Raw genomic sequence first — 15,537 nt, forward strand, 5'->3', positions numbered from 1 at the left:
GTTCTTCTGAACTAAGATTTGGAATAAAATCCCATATCGCATTAGAAACACTGCCTCCTCTTCACAGTTTAAAACAGTCACAAGTGTCAGCTTGGAAAACAATCTACAGGAAACTGGATTTGACTACACGAAATTTCATCTCATCATTTATAAAAATCATAATGTGCTTATTTTAAAAGGTACGTAACATGTGATCGTACAGAGCAAAGCATGAATGTTTCGACCGGGTCTTGATTCTGAAAACAGTGTCCAGATGACTACGACTGAAACCTTTTCTACCATATTCCCAAAGGTCATTTCGGTTGGGGGGACAAAAATCGGCGAAAGACAATGCAAATGAAGTGAGTCAGCGCAACAGCAAGCAAAACCTTTGGTTTCAAAAGCTGTTTCAAAAGTTTTCGGATGTAAAACTAAACTTCTGGATTTGCATTAATACATTTTTAATCACAAATTCATTTTACTTGAAAGTGAAAGTATTCAGTTCAGTGGGCTAAACCACTGTTCAGTTTGGGGGGGGGGGTTGAAACTGGATGTTATGAGGATTAATAGTCAAAGTTGGAAAAAGTATTATAATATTTGACGATGAAAAATCTCTCTCCACGTGTTTGAGCATTTATTCCAGATAACTGGAGCAGCACGCAGGTTGTAAAACATTATTTAAGTTGGTATCTTCCACCCACCCCCACTCACCCACCCACCCCCACCCACACACACAAACAAAAACCCCAAACTGCCCTGAGAGGATAGACTGCCATTAAATCTCAAAGAAGAAACAGCCTGTGGTTGAAGAAAGGGACAAAGTGAGTATTATATTGGCCATAATTAAAGACTTTATTCCTAATTTCTTTTGATAAATGAATCCACAGTGAGAGACGATCATTAATCACATTAATTACAGAACTAAAAATAAACTCGTGGTTCAAACAAAAGGAAGAGTAAAGAGTCTGAGAGGAGATTAGCCGTTAATGTTCTCACTGTTGCTGTCTTCATGGTGACTGACATGACTTATCTTTAGCCGCTGGATTTGTTTGTCTTGTAAAGCAGAAGGTAACATGAAATGTTATTAAAAGGTTGAAAGCTGAGGACTACACACGAGTGTCAGCTGCAGGGCTCGACTGGGACAAAATATAAAATCAGCCAGTAGTAATAACAGTAATATATGGTGTGGATACCTGAAAATAAACAGGACAACGTCGTTGCTTGAGGTCACTGTTGCAGTGTGAGGTTTCCTCTTTGCTAGCTTTGTCGTCATCAACCCTTCAGGTCTCGGTTTTTACTACAAACTTTGTCTCTCTGTGTTAGAGATGTCACTGAGGATTTTAGAGACAAAGTGGAAAACAACCCTGACCGCCATCCTGGAGGAGCTGACCGAGCCACAACTCGGGAAGCTGATGTTCAGTCTGGAGAAAATCCCCCGTGGTGTGAAGAATAGCGAGGCCAGAGAAGGGATTCCTCAACTTATCATCCAGTACTACGGGACAGAAGGGTCCATCGCTGTAATAGATAAAGAAATGAAGAACATACCAAGGATGGACGCTGCGGTCCAGGACCTGCTGCGCCCCGTGGTGGACAAACTGAAGAAACAACGCGAGAAAAACAAAGGTGTGTTTATACGATGAGGTCCAGAGAGGCTGCCATAAGACTGAAGTCTGTCTGTTCTCGCTGGGTTTCCTCCCAGTCGTCTGTGGTATCTGCACCGGACGAATTCTGCAGAATGTCTTCAGCTTTACAATAAAAGCCCAGTAGATTGTTCTGTTTAAAACATCTGGCAATCAGCGTCTATGAAGAGACATTTTAACACACAAAGAGGCCGAGCCATTTCTGAAAAATGCACAGAGAGATAATCATTTTCAATTTGTGTGCGTTTCTTTCAGGGGCGACGAGCAAACGTGCAACTGACTCGGGGTCAGCGGCCAAGAAGCCGGAGGCTGCAGCTGGTAGGTCAACACGCACACACGACTAAAAATTACTCAAGGTTTCTATCGATGCTTTGTTATTAAGGTTACATGCACAGTATTAGCGAACACTTAATAATTAGAACTGCACCGTCTGGCATCACCTTAGCTGCACGTGATTGGTGGAACAAACGGAAATCAATGAATGAGAAGGCAGGACGGTTCTGATTGGTTGTTTCTTTTTTTACATCAGTTCTAAGTAATATTAGACTGACGCTCTCTGGCTGATAGAGCGAGAGAAAAATATAACAGCGTCACTGTTGAGCAGCTACAACAGGACACACTGTATGTTACTATAAGATAAGTTAAAACTAAGAAAGAAAGAAACAAACTCCATATTTTTTTTAAATGTTTCTTTCAGGGGCGACGAGCAAACGTGCAACTGACTCGGGGTCAGCGGCCAAGAAGCCGCAGGCTGCAGCTGGTAGGTCAACACACACACATGGATCAGAGACTGACTAAAAATTACTATCGATGCTTTGTTATTAAGGTTACATGCACAGTATTAGCGAACACTCTTAAAGAAGAACAAAATGAAGACTTTGGAGTGGCCTAGTCAAAGTCCTGACCTGAATCCTATTGAGATGCTGTGGCATGACCTTAAAAAGGCAGTTCATGCTCGAAAAACCCTCCAATGTGGCTGAATTACAACAATTCTGCAAAGATGAGTGGGCCAAAACTCCTCCACAGCGCTGTAAAAGACTCATTGCAAATTATCGCAAACGCTTGGTTGCAGTTGTTGCTGCTAAGGGTGGAGCAACCAGTTATTAGGTTTAGGTTGCAATCACTTTTTCACACAGGGCCATGTAGGTTTGGATTTAGTTTTCCCTTAATAATAACAACCTTCATTAAAAAACTGCATTTTGTGTTTACTTGTGTTATCTTTGACTAATGTTTAAATCTGTTTGATGATCTGAAACATTCAAGTGTGACAAACATGCAAAAAAATAAGAAATCAGGAAGGGGGCAAACACTTTTGCACACCACTGTTTACTGTTCTGCTACAACCATCCTTGCATTTTGAACCGATGGAACAACAATTTTCAGTACAGTCAATAAAATCATGTCGCGCATGGGATCAATCCCCCTTTGCACATGGGTTCTGCGTTTGGCCACTCCCGCTAAACTTTCTTTGACTTTATGACTGACCAAGGCTATAAAAACTTTTCTTTCAGGGGCGACGAGCAAACGTGCAACTGACTCGGGGTCAGCGGCCAAGAAGCCGGAGGCTGCAGCTGGTAGGTCAACACACACACACGACTAAAAATTACTCAAGGTTACTATCGATGCTTTGTTATTAAGGTTACATGCACAGTATTAGCTAACACTTAATTAATAATTAGAGCTGCACCGTCTGGCATCACCTTAGCTGCACGTGATTGGTGGAACAAACGGAAATCAATGAATGAGAAGGCAGGACGGTTCTACGGTTCTGATTGGTTGTTTCTTTATTTGCATCAGTTCTAATATTAGACTGACGCTCTCTGGCTGATAGAGCGAGAGAAAAATATAACAGCGTCACTGTTGAGTAGCTACAACAGGACACACTGTATGTTACTATAAGATAAGTTAAAACTAAGATAGAAAGAAACAAACTCCATATTTTTTTTAAATGTTTCTTTCAGGGGCGACGAGCAAACGTGCAACTGACTCGGGGTCAGCGGCCAAGAAGCCGCAGGCTGCAGCTGGTAGGTCAACACGCACTGATCCACTTAAGGAATCAAATACTATCACGTGTGTCAAACATGAAATCTGAGTTTGTCTGGAGGAGAAACTTCTGTTAAACTGATGAGCTTCATGAGATCAGTAGCTGTGATGGCTGTTAACAGGGAACCCAGACAGCGCTTCATTTAATTAGCTCCGCCTCTTCGGTCTCGTTACTAATGCCTTTGCACATACCGCCGTGAAACTACAGGCCATAGTGTTTTAGTGCAGCTGGCCTGCAAGTACTGCACCCACTGATATCTGACTGCTGAGCTGTGAGGTCACAACGGCATCATGTGACAGTGTGACGCCCATCCTGTCATCATGTGTCGCCATGGTGAAGCTTGTGAAAAGCTCAACACAAATCATGAAGGCCAAGTCAGGGGGCCGTTCAGATGTCGCGTCTAAAATCGCGTGGGGAAAACGCCAGCCGCGCCATCGTTTTATCCAAGGTGCTTGGGAGGTCGCGCCTGCTGTTACCAAGCAACCGATCCAAATCACAGTCAGTCCTAATGAGTTGTATCTCTTCCATCTTCAGTTACTTCAGTTTGGCTGACCTTTCAACCGGATGTTGTGACGTCTTTGGACGGAGGGTGAAGCAAGTCATGTGAAGCCGGTGCGCGCGATTTTTCCATCTCGGTGCGCCGCCGATGCGCCCTAAAAAACAGGCGCGTCGCAACGAACGCGCGCAGCGTCGCCTCCATTGAATATAATGAATTTGTGCCCGCAGAAGACGCGATGTCTGAACGGCCCCTTAGTATATAACCAAAACCCACCAAGCAAATCGTGTTCATGAGATCCACTGATGCTGAAGACTTTACTGCAGTTGTATCTGTAAAAACACTGATGTTTGTTTCTTCTTTAAAGGTCAACAGAAGAGCTGCCAACCTGCCAAGGTGAGAGTGAGAGATCATAATGAATAATCCTCCGCGCACACACTCAAAGTTTGCTCCTGTAAACAGATTCATTCAGATATTTATTTATTTTATTTTTTTTTTTTACCATCTCCTTTTGTATCCAGAAGAAAACCCTCAGTAATCTGAAGGGCAGCAGTGAACTTGGCACAAAAGCCAGAGCTGGGAAAGAATCACAAATCAGATTAGAAGTCGGTGTTAAAGTGATGGTACAATGTGTCTCGTAGAGAGATAACAGATCGGTCTTACAGGAAGCAGAGGTGGAATCCACTTGAGGTTGTGTAACCTGAAATGTGAAATCCATCGAAGACATGACACCAGATCTGAAAATTAGACCGATGACAGAATCAGTGCAGCTTTGCAGAGTAACAAAACTGTGACAGTTAATGACTTTGAGGCAATCTTTCCAGTCGTGTTTTAATCGTGTGGTGCTGGTGTGTTCAGATTGATCCTGTTGGACAGATAATAGATTTGACCCTGAAACCACCTGAAATCTCCGAGGCAGTTGCAAGGACTTCCTTTATACTGATAACATCCGTTTGATTTGAGTCATAGATGTCTCTGTTCTGTGAGCTGTTAAACATGGTGTGCTTCACACTGTGAAACCACAACATCCCCTCATTTTTTCCTTCATGGCCGCCTCCGTGCCTACTTGGTTTGAGATGATGACAACCGGCAACCTTGATCGGCGATGTCACCAATGATGGTGAAACCTTACTCAAAGTGGCACCCACTTTGGGAACCAGTGAACTACTTTATCAGAGTGGTTTTTGTACTGTACTTTTCAGCACGTCCCAAACCTTCACCATGAATTGTCATTCTGTCTTCATGCAGGTTCAAAGTGCTGCTGTCCAGACTGGTGTAATTAAAATAGTAGGAATCAAAAAGGTCAATACGAAGAACACTCACCTGGAGGCAGAGTTCAACAGCCAGCTGCAGACATTTTTTGTGACATCTCGGCTTCTGGAAGAGGCATGTGGCTTCAAACTGGAGGGTGACTTTAAAGAACGCCTCGTTAGTAAAATGCCGCTCTCAGTAGAAGTTGAAATAAAAGGGAATAAAATTACATCCATTAAAAAGATTTAAAATTAAACAAAAAATGTTGGTTTGTTTTGTGTTTTTCGGCGGTGGGATACTCCCAGTGCTCCGCCTGGTGTCGCATGACTGTCTGTCCTCTCCGCTTCCTTTCTGTTTAGCTTTTGTCTTATTAAAGAGCCACTTGTAGCGGTCGACCCTCTCCGACTGTTGAGGCCTTTTCATCGAAACGTGAGCTTCAGCTGAGTCGGTTATTGCAGGTACTTTTGGTAGCATTGCCAGGAGTTGCATATTTAGCCAATTTTGACCAAAAAGTTCCAGGAACTATGGAGACAGAGTGACTAAACTAGGAACTAAAATCCCTTTTGTAAATTTGTGTCCGCCGCCTCTGAAGAACCGTGAAGAAAATTAGGCCGATGAAGATTAAACGACGACGGGAGGGATCGAAAACGCTTTTCAGATTTTTCTGTAAATTTGGTTGGCTGGCTACAGTCTCCACAACAGATGAGCAGCTGAGTGTTTGACGGTTATTTATTTCTGTTTTACAACGCGACCGTCATGAAACAGTCAGAAAATAAATATCGCACTCTCCCCTAACTTGGCCTTACTTTGTTTTTAATGCTTACAAACAACAATAAATGTCCGACCCTCGCCCTAATGACTTCCAGTCGCACCACGACCTTCCGGCACACGAGGTTCTTTGTCCCATCGAAAGGTTTCTGCAGTGGAAACACCCTTTACGTAAAAGTGGTCGGTTTTTTAAAACAAAGACCTCTTTTATTCAGTTTAATTTTAATCTTAATCTGTCCGTTGCCCAGCAGATTTGCGTTAAAACTTTTCAAAAACAATGAACACGTTCAGCACATCGTCATCATCATCAACGTCGTTGAGATTTCTGATTGTTGACTCAGACTTTGTGTTTTGTTAGAAAGTAAATCTCGAGATCCAGAAATGAAATGAAAAAACAAAAAGATCTGTTTATTTCTACTTGACTTTATTAAAAAATACTATCAACAAAATCATCAAGAAACACACACACACACAAATCAGTATCCATCCATGTAAACTACATACATACACTGTTTAACAGGAGAAAAAACAGACATCATATAGAGCGTCCTGTTTGTTGAGAAACAACTAAACGGATTTTACTTTGAAAAAAAAAACAAAAAACCCAAAAACATTGTTGGCAAGCTGACTACAACAAAAACACAAAAATCAATCAATCAATCTATAAGTGAAGGGTTTCATTCCAAAATACTTCGCATCCAATTTATTAATAATTAAAGGTGGAGGATAAAAATGACCTGATATTCCCTGTTTGAGTTTCCAAAAATATACAATATTTATATAATTACATGCAGTGAAATCTCTGGTTGGCAGCTCGATTTTGGAGGGAAACTCTTCACTTTAGAAAATCTGACGACCAAACGGTAATGAAACGCTAACTTAAAAAAACAAACAAAAAAAAACACTTATTTGTTGTTTATCTCTGGTTTACGTGCGCACACACACACACACACACACACACACTTCTGATTTACATTCAAACCAAACAGAAAAACAAGAAATCTACAAAAATAGACCATTAGGCATTTTACACTTTGCATGTTGAGCATTCGTCTGAGTCGTCTCCAAAAAAAAAGCAACTTTGTGCACATTGAACCCGGCTGTACGACGTCACCGCGTGTCTTTAATATTAAGATAATCGTCTTTATTCACATATGAACAGATGCTACTGTCGCACTACGCTAAGCTAACAGCTGTTTTTACTTACTTATATTAAACCAAATCTTTGAATGAAAACACAACGAGCAGTCAAGAGATCCTCCCCACACACACGTTGTCAGATCTAAACCAATAACGCGGAGCTTTCTTTGGGGGTCGGAGGTCAAACGAGTAACTGAGGGAAACATTTACACGCTGACGTGCACAGTGTCGTGCAGTTACAAAGGCGCCATTCAAACGGAGAAAGAAACTGTCAAAGAGGGAAACAAGCCTGTTTTTGGGGGCATTTCAAAATAATAACCAACAATAACAGACCTTGGAAATGACTCCTGAACATCACCAGCTCAAATAAAGTCATTAACTCGTCATTTTAAAAAAAGGACCACGCCAAGTTTTAGCTACGAGAAAAGATTATGCACGCTTCGTATTTTTGGTGACCCTTTTTCCTGGCGTCCATTGGTTACCATTCATTCCTGCATAGTATGGAAATCTATTAGCAGACTCTTGAAACTTGAGTTTTGTCATCCATCACAGTGAACTTATCTGTATTTATAAAATATATAAAAGAAATCTGGACACTGCAGACGATCCTTGAAGACTTTGTGTTTAATTGTCTTATTGTTTTAGAGGCACTGTGAGTGGGTTGTACCATGAGAGCAAAGAGATTAATTCGTTTCTGTCAGTGCTACATTATCTTTACATGATGCGGTTTAAGCAAGTAAATTATTTCAGAACAATAATGAAACACTGACGTAAACGAACGCAGTCTTGATGAGAACACGGACCAAACAACTGAAGCAAGTTTCAGTCTGCTGAGTGATTTTCATACAACACAGACATGAACAGAAACCAGTAGATTCATTCAGACGTCTAAAACGTTTCGGCTGGCGGCCCCTTAAGACGACCCCTCGTCACTGGATCATCAGTCCCGACCAGTTCTACCAAAGAGTGACTCTTTTACTCGTTTTATTTATTATTATTTTTTAAATTTGAGGTCAAATAATTCACCAGATGAAAGTCTGAAAAAATAAAAAGATGATCTGGTGAAACAAGTTGATTGTAGCGTCAATCATCTTGGGACCCCGTAGACTTGTGTTGTGGCCCATTTTGGGGTCCAGAACCCCCCAAAATTTTCACCTGTGATAAGTACGTGAGACTTGTAGTAAAGAAAACCTGGTGGTTTAAATTAGGAGTCACTTCGTGTCACTTACTGTTGGTTATCTTCTCAAACGCTCCCCTGAAGCGACACGCAGATGATGAGGAATGACATATCGAAGCTTTGTGTCTGAAAGCCCTGAAGAAGCTCAAACAGACGGCGTCCAAAACAGAACCTGTAAACTCCAGGTAACCGCCAAACTGTTCCTCTCCTCGGCTGACGACTCGCAGAGACGAGACGAAACGAATCGACTTTAACTCATCTTTGTTTTTACTTCAAGATGATCAAGGTTGTTTCTTTTTTGCTCCCTTTTCTTTTTGGAAAACGTCAGAATTTCATGATGTTTGAGCAGCTGAAATTTCAAACACGTAAAAGACCGTTCAACATGTCCGCCCTGCCGCTCCTGTTCTGCGCTCTCATTGGCTGACGATGAGCTGCCGCAGGTACGACTGCGTGAGGCCTCGCAGCTCCTCCAGCGTGTAGTCCTCCGGCATCGGCAGGCGGGTGATGTGCGGCGCCAGCTGGGCGAGCGGGATGCTGAGGGAGTCGGACGCCGCGTCGCCCTGCTGCAGGCTCAGCACCACGCGCAGGATGTTGGCCACACGCTTCGCCATTTCTGCATGGAGGAAGGAGGGGCGGAGGGTGAGGGAGGAAGGAGGGGCGGAGGGTGAGGGAGGGAGGAGGGGCGGAGGTGAGGGAGGAAGGATGGGCGGAGGATGAGGGAGGAAGGAGGGGCGGAGGGTGAGGGGCGGAGGGTGAGGGAGGGAGGGAGGGGCGGAGGGTGAGGGAGGGAGGAGGGGTTTTCATTCTCAAACAACAACAACAACAACAGCTGACTTCACCCACCTACCTGAACTACCTGATCTGCATACAAACGACTAGGAAGCCTCAGTCCTGACCGCCTCCTGCGCGCTCTCGTAGCGGCGTGACGAGTCTGTCTACCTCTTCTGAGAGCAGCTACTCTCTCAACATAACGTCTCTCTCGTAAATGAGCTGATTTTCTCACGCAATTGTGTGTTGCTTCATACACCTGCAGCCTTGTGTCTCTCGAGTCGTGGCACTTATTTTAGAGGATTCCTCCTCGATCTACTGTGGCGTAACTGGTAGTGCAACATGAAAACAGCTACTGTTAATGGATTTTGTCACTCCTACTATACTCTGTCTTATTTATATTTGGGTGATAATTGTGCTCCAAGTTTCAAAGCTACAGTTCCCATAATTTGGGGGCTTTAGGTGATGTATAATGCAGCAACTGACACAGTGAGTTAGCTGTTAGCCCGTCTGTAAGCCTGTCTGTTAGCCTGTATGTGTTCACATGTAGTCAAACTGTCCCATTAAAGCAGCCGAACCAGCAGTCAGCAGCTCCTGTCTGCAGTGGACCCGTGGACGGACAGGCAGCTGTCTCTGGATCACTGTGAGACTGAAGGAAACTTAGAAACAGCAGGATTCTCAGGCAGGTTCTGCAGCCGCTTTCTTCTCTGGTGTCTAAGTGGATTCATAAGGTTTATTCTGGACGGACGTCAGAGATCATGATCTCCTCTGGAAGTGTGAGTCGCACTGAACGATTCGATGTGAGTTTCCCCCCTTAAGTTACTCAAGTGCAGCTGACTGCAGCTTCAGCTCACCTGAACCTTTTCTGTTCGTATAGCCACGGCGGCTCAAGTAAAGCCAGAAAACCTGCCTGGCTGCAGTTTCAAAAAGCCCGTCAGATAAACAGGTTAAGCCGGTCAGCCGGTTGTCGCCGGTTAAACTCGATTAAACTATGACCTATGACCTTACCTGATTGGGCGAGCCGGTCTCTGGCGGTGCTGCAGGGCAGAAGCTCGATTCTGCTGCACAGGGACGTCACGTCGGTGTAGAGACGCTCCAGCTCGTAACCAGCGTTCTCCATCTGGCAGAACACAAACACCGAACCTCAACAGTCCACACATCACTTCTCCGTGTTGCAGCGGTTGAATGTAGCTCAGTACAGTTACTCAAGTGCAGTACAATTTTGAGGCACTTGTACTTTCATTTCTAAATGTTTTCATTTGACGCTGCTTCGTACTTCTACTCCACTTCAGAGGGAAATACTTTTTACTCCACTACATTTGTCTGACAGCTTTAGTTACTTCACAGATTTTACATACAAGACATATCACTTTATAAAATATGATTATAGGTCGAACAATCTATAAGTATATAAAGCAGGTAAAATCCACCTCGACCAACTCCAACATTACATGCGTCAACAATAATGATCCAATGAACTCTAAGTACAGTTTGTTAGCAATACTTCTGTGCTATCGCTACTTTTACTTAAATAAAATAACCTGAATACCCCGGCTGCCATCTCCTCTTCATCTTTCTTTAATTCCCGCTCTCGTCTTCACCCTCTTTGATGCCGCTGCTCATCTTGATCGTGTTAGTTGTGGAGGTTTAAACAAACTGCAGTGAGATCTGATCCACAGACATAACTTTGCTTTTACTGTCTCTGTATACTGAGCAGTGCGGCCGCCTCCGGTTCATTCGTGTTTATTATAAATAATGAAAACAAGGTACAACCTAACTAACCAGAACTACCCACAGCGACTTCCTGCATCTACTTCACAATAAAAGCCCCGTAAATTCACTTTCTTTGCTTTCTTCGTTTCTAAGTGTTGACTTTGCATTAGCAGCATGCTAACATGTTAGCCTGTGTTCATGTCGTCACTCGAGCGCTTTGGGTTCTACTCTTCTTCTTCTGTCTTATCTCAGGTTTACGTTTGTCGTCTTGCGCAGGAGGACCATCACGGTGCCAAAATGACCGTCCATTTTCTACTTTTAGGAAAACTTTATTCTAAAGTGAAATATTTGAAGTTTTGAAGCATTTAGAAAGACACACAGAGACAGCGTCGGTACCTGCTGGATTCCCTGCAGCGTCTTTATGACTCTGATGTAGTCCAGGTAAACCCTCCCTGCAGTGTCCCAGTCCTGGATGGTGGCGCTGTGTTCAGGGACCGCCAGCCCCTCCAGGAACTCCAGCAGGTAGTCGTGGTTGTCGTTGATGATGCAGTCTACGGGAGGGACGAAAGACAGGTTTACAGAAATTAGAAGCTCAATAAAATAACTTTAAAAAAGTCATGGCTTCCATAAAAGATCATGGTCGGACTCCCGCCCTCCGAACTCTTTACAGCACACGGAAACTCATTTTTAGATTCAAAGACTTCTCCAGAACTGACTTGCACCCAGAGGGGGGCAGGGAAGGACCATGGACATTGCCCTGGTCACCCTCATTTTTATTTTTTCCAAATCAGGGACATTTTCTGCACTGATCTGGACAATTAAAAAATAACTGAACACTAAGTTTGCATATTTGGCTGTTGTATAGGTGTCTGTGTTTATTTGTATGTTTATATGCGCATGAAAAGGTAAAGTATGTATGATGAGCACACATTTACTATGTATTTTAATCTGTAATGTGTCTTTAATTTGATTATAGTGTCACTTATATTTATTAATTGGACTTTTGATTAATTCATGTAAAAATCGCTGCAAAAGATTAATACTAAAAGTTTAGATGAAAATCATTTTAAAAAGACGATTAATACCACGAATCAGATTCTGTTTTCTTGTCACAACAAACCAGTTGAAGCTGATCTGTTTGTGTGTTTCTAATCATCTTCACTGCAAAATACTCTCAGAGTTCCTCAGAGTCCTGACCTGAGGCCAGGTGCTGGATCAGCAGTCGGTGACACTGGCTCCAGTATCCGGCCCGATACAGGTGCAGGGCCTCCTGATGTCTGTCGGCGTCTCGGCGGGCTCGGACGGCCTTGGCCTCGTGGATCCACTGCTCCGGGATCAGCAGCCTCTCGGTCAGGAAGCGCTCCCTCTGCACCGACTCGTCCGTCTCCTGCAGGGGGCAGTGGAGGGTCAGCAGCTCCCGCACCGCTCGCTCCCGCTGACTGACGACACGCAGACAGAAAGATATCACAGTTAGAGTCGTTTCCTCTTCAGGGAGGAGGAGATGGAAGTTAACGACGGCCGTGAAACAAGTTAGAAAAGACGGAGAGTCAGAGAAAGAGAGGGACGAGGTAGAGAGAGACTGAGTCCAAGTTCTCCTCTCTACGCCGCGACACCAAGTGATCAATATGCTATATATCGGTAGTAGTGTTATTATATTTAGTATTTTATGCAAATTGCCATTCACCAAATGTAATACATGGATAAATCTTATACGTGTACGTGCAATTATGCAAGATATGTAATGGCTCATTTATCCAATTTAGACTTCGTCACATATCATAAAAAAATCCAATACTGCCATAAAACAGTCCTGCTGATTGATCTGCAGCATTGTCCGCAATGGACTAATACACACAGAGACGATAAAGAGATAGGTACCAACGCTTCAACAGTAAATATTTGACCGTAAAGTACGTATTGTCATACGTTACTGAAGATTTCAACTCCTCAAGCGGATTGTTCGGAGACAAACGGGGGGGAAATGAGATGAGATACGGCTGCAGCAAAGAATTATTTTCATTACCGATTAGCCTATTCGTGACTTTTCCATGAACCGATTAATCATTGAGTTTAAAATGACATGAACACCAAAGTAACCAAAACCGCAAATCTTTAGTCTGATCAGCAACCACCTGCAAAATATTAATTTCATGTCAAACACTGAAAAGCAAATTATGTTGACAGTTGTGAAGCTGAAGCCTGCAAATGTTTAGTATTTTTACTTGAAATATGTAACATGACGATGAATGATTACCATCATTCCCCCCCATCAACTAATTGATTACGTGTGATCGTTTCAGCGCCTGTTCGCCACGTCGAAGTCACCTGACCGGTGTTTATATTTAAACACTGGAACCAGATGTTTCAGCTGTTTCTTCTGCGACTGAAAATTCAACAAAACGGTAACAACTTCGTCCGTAATTATCAATCGTTAAACTCATGAAGGACTTCTGAGGCAGCAAACATCTTTATTCTCTCTGATGCAGCTGATGGAAACTTCTGCGTCTTATTGGTGTTTTATTTTACATTTAATTTCAAGTTTCTGTGACGTTTACTGGCCGGGCGGAGGAAAACACAGCTAACATAAACAGCTTATCCAGTTTCACGTTTGTAATTAAAGAAGAGGAGCTGAACGTACGGGTGGTCGGGGATGTGCAGCAGGATGAAGACGGCCATGTGCCAGAGGCCGGCGCTCTCCAGCTGCGCGGCGTAGCTGGCGTGGAGGAGTCCCTGCCGCGAGGCGCTCAGGTGGCTGTAGTGCAGCGCCTGCAGGACGCCCCACAGGTGCCAGCTCAGGCGGTAATCCAGACGCTCCCAGGTGACCGTCAGAGGGTCCAACAGCTGCTGCAGGCTGTAGTGTCTGCAGGAGGACACACAACTGAAGCATTAAAGCAGCATTACGCTGGTTTTACAGTTGCAAAATGTCTTCTGTGTCTCTGGAGGAGAAAACAACCCTGATGATGACGGGGGCCTGTGGAAAACGTGGGTGTTTATCAGACAAAGATTTAGCTGCATTAGCATTAGGCGAAATGTAGGAGCTAGAGCTGCAATCATCAATTAACTGTTTGGTCTATAAAATGTCAGAAAGTAGAGCCAAATGCCCGACATGTCTTCAAATGTCTTGTTTTGTGGGACGAACTGTCCAAAACCAGCAGATATTCTGGTTTCTGTCAGATAAAGAAAATCCTCACAGTTCAGATCCTGGAACCAGAGATTTTTCGCTTGAAAAATGATTTAAACAGAATTGTTAGCCATGATCTGTTGATTGACTAATCAGTTAACTGACTAGTTGTTTCAGCTCTAACAGGTTTATTTGGTTTAGTCTGACCCATATCAGGGACTAACAGTGGATCTCTCGGCCTCTGCTGCACAGATTGACCGTTCTTTTAATCATAAGTACAGCTACGTTATAGAAGCGAGATACTAAATCACCCTTATTTACTGAAAGTTGGGGAGGACAAAGTCTGCGCAGCTACTTTAGCCGTGGTTTAACCCGAACTGGTCGCGTCTGAGGTCACGACGTCCGATTAATTCCCTGAATGATCAACGACGTGACTGTCGGACAACTGGATGGTTTTCTGGCGGGTCAGAAATTTCTGCAGTTCTGAGATCAGATTTTTTTTTGGCTGCTGCCAAAACATCCGTTATTAACCTTTAAAAGACTGGAGTAATATTTTACATTTACAGCCGTAGTCTTTACTGAGACGAGCGGTCAGATGTTTGTATGTGCTGACGCTGGAGAAGCGGGGAATCTGAATCTGATGCTGATTAATGTCAACAGAGACGTTAAAATGTAAAGTGGACCGAACGTCTTCTGATCTGATATTTACCAGAATGATATTTTATCATTCTGAATGTTGATACTTCAGTTAACCACAAGTTTGGGGTTTTTTACATTTTCTTGGTGCTGTGAAGCTGAAGTTGAACCTTTTGCCACTAGATGGCATCGCAGTTCAAGCTAACGCAGTCTAACATTCATGTGTTGACTTTTTGTTGTCTGCCCTCATTCGTGTCAACATAACGGACCACCGCGCCGCTCAGCAGGCTCGGGCTCCTGCTGCAGACAGGTGAGTCAGGCGGCTGGTTTACCTGTCACTGTAGAGCTTGAGCAGGTGGAAGCAGAGGTCGTGCAGTGGCCGTTTGGACTCCTCCTCCTCCTCCTCCATGTCCGGCTGCTCCGCCTCCAGGTACGGAGGAAGGGGGGCGCAGGCGTACTTCCCCCCCTCACATGAGCCCTGCAGGACAGAAACAACCACAGCGGTCACTAGACTCTCTCACGCTGTTGTGATTTCAGCTGTAAGAGTCATATAACAACATCGCCGGCCTACGGACGGCATGCAACAGCAAGAGGAGACAAGGTAATCAATGAAGTATAAATATCATGTGACCGCAGGAAGACCGCAGCAGCTCACCTGGAAGGCGGCTTCGTATTTGGCGAGGGCGTCGGCCACGGAGGCGGTGGGAGGCAACATGAACCAGAGGTGGACGGCCACACAGCGCTTCCAGTCCAGCTCGGAGCACACGTTCACCACGGAGTCAGACGACTGCCACACCTGCAGGG

At 43.9% G+C, this 15,537-nt stretch overlaps 2 protein-coding genes across 9 annotated transcripts in view; one reads left to right on the plus strand and one right to left on the minus strand.

The window, feature by feature from the left end:
• Window positions 1-696: 696 nt before the first annotated feature.
• LOC122887769 lies at window positions 697-7,707 on the plus strand. 3 transcript variants are annotated; one of them, XM_044221270.1, is made up of 8 exons: window positions 697-800; window positions 1,303-1,602; window positions 1,875-1,937; window positions 2,317-2,379; window positions 3,131-3,193; window positions 3,581-3,643; window positions 4,527-4,555; window positions 5,408-7,707. In XM_044221270.1, the coding sequence occupies exons 2-8, from the start codon at window positions 1,305-1,307 to the stop codon at window positions 5,657-5,659; spliced, it is 831 nt and encodes a 276-aa protein (XP_044077205.1). In that variant the 5' UTR covers window positions 697-800; window positions 1,303-1,304; the 3' UTR covers window positions 5,660-7,707. The 3 variants fall into 3 exon arrangements, with proteins under 3 accessions (XP_044077205.1, XP_044077206.1, XP_044077208.1); XM_044221271.1 differs by lacking the exons at window positions 3,131-3,193; window positions 3,581-3,643; XM_044221273.1 differs by lacking the exons at window positions 2,317-2,379; window positions 3,131-3,193.
• Window positions 7,708-8,821: 1,114 nt separating this feature from the next.
• Window positions 8,822-15,537, minus strand: part of nup98 (nucleoporin 98 and 96 precursor) — a 30,398-nt gene continuing 23,682 nt past the window's right edge. For all 6 annotated transcript variants that reach the window (XM_044221261.1, XM_044221264.1, XM_044221260.1 and 3 more), the window contains 7 exons: window positions 15,389-15,529; window positions 15,066-15,211; window positions 13,615-13,836; window positions 12,174-12,415; window positions 11,373-11,527; window positions 10,272-10,383; window positions 8,822-9,108 (listed from right to left, as the gene is read on the minus strand). In XM_044221261.1, coding sequence (XP_044077196.1) covers window positions 8,909-9,108; window positions 10,272-10,383; window positions 11,373-11,527; window positions 12,174-12,415; window positions 13,615-13,836; window positions 15,066-15,211; window positions 15,389-15,529 — 1,218 coding nt within the window. In that variant the 3' untranslated portion in view covers window positions 8,822-8,908. The remainder of the gene's footprint in view (window positions 9,109-10,271; window positions 10,384-11,372; window positions 11,528-12,173; window positions 12,416-13,614; window positions 13,837-15,065; window positions 15,212-15,388; window positions 15,530-15,537) is intronic.

The sequence above is a fragment of the Siniperca chuatsi genome, linkage group LG14 (assembly GCF_020085105.1).
Source record: "Siniperca chuatsi isolate FFG_IHB_CAS linkage group LG14, ASM2008510v1, whole genome shotgun sequence".
Lineage (NCBI taxonomy): Eukaryota > Metazoa > Chordata > Actinopteri > Centrarchiformes > Sinipercidae > Siniperca > Siniperca chuatsi.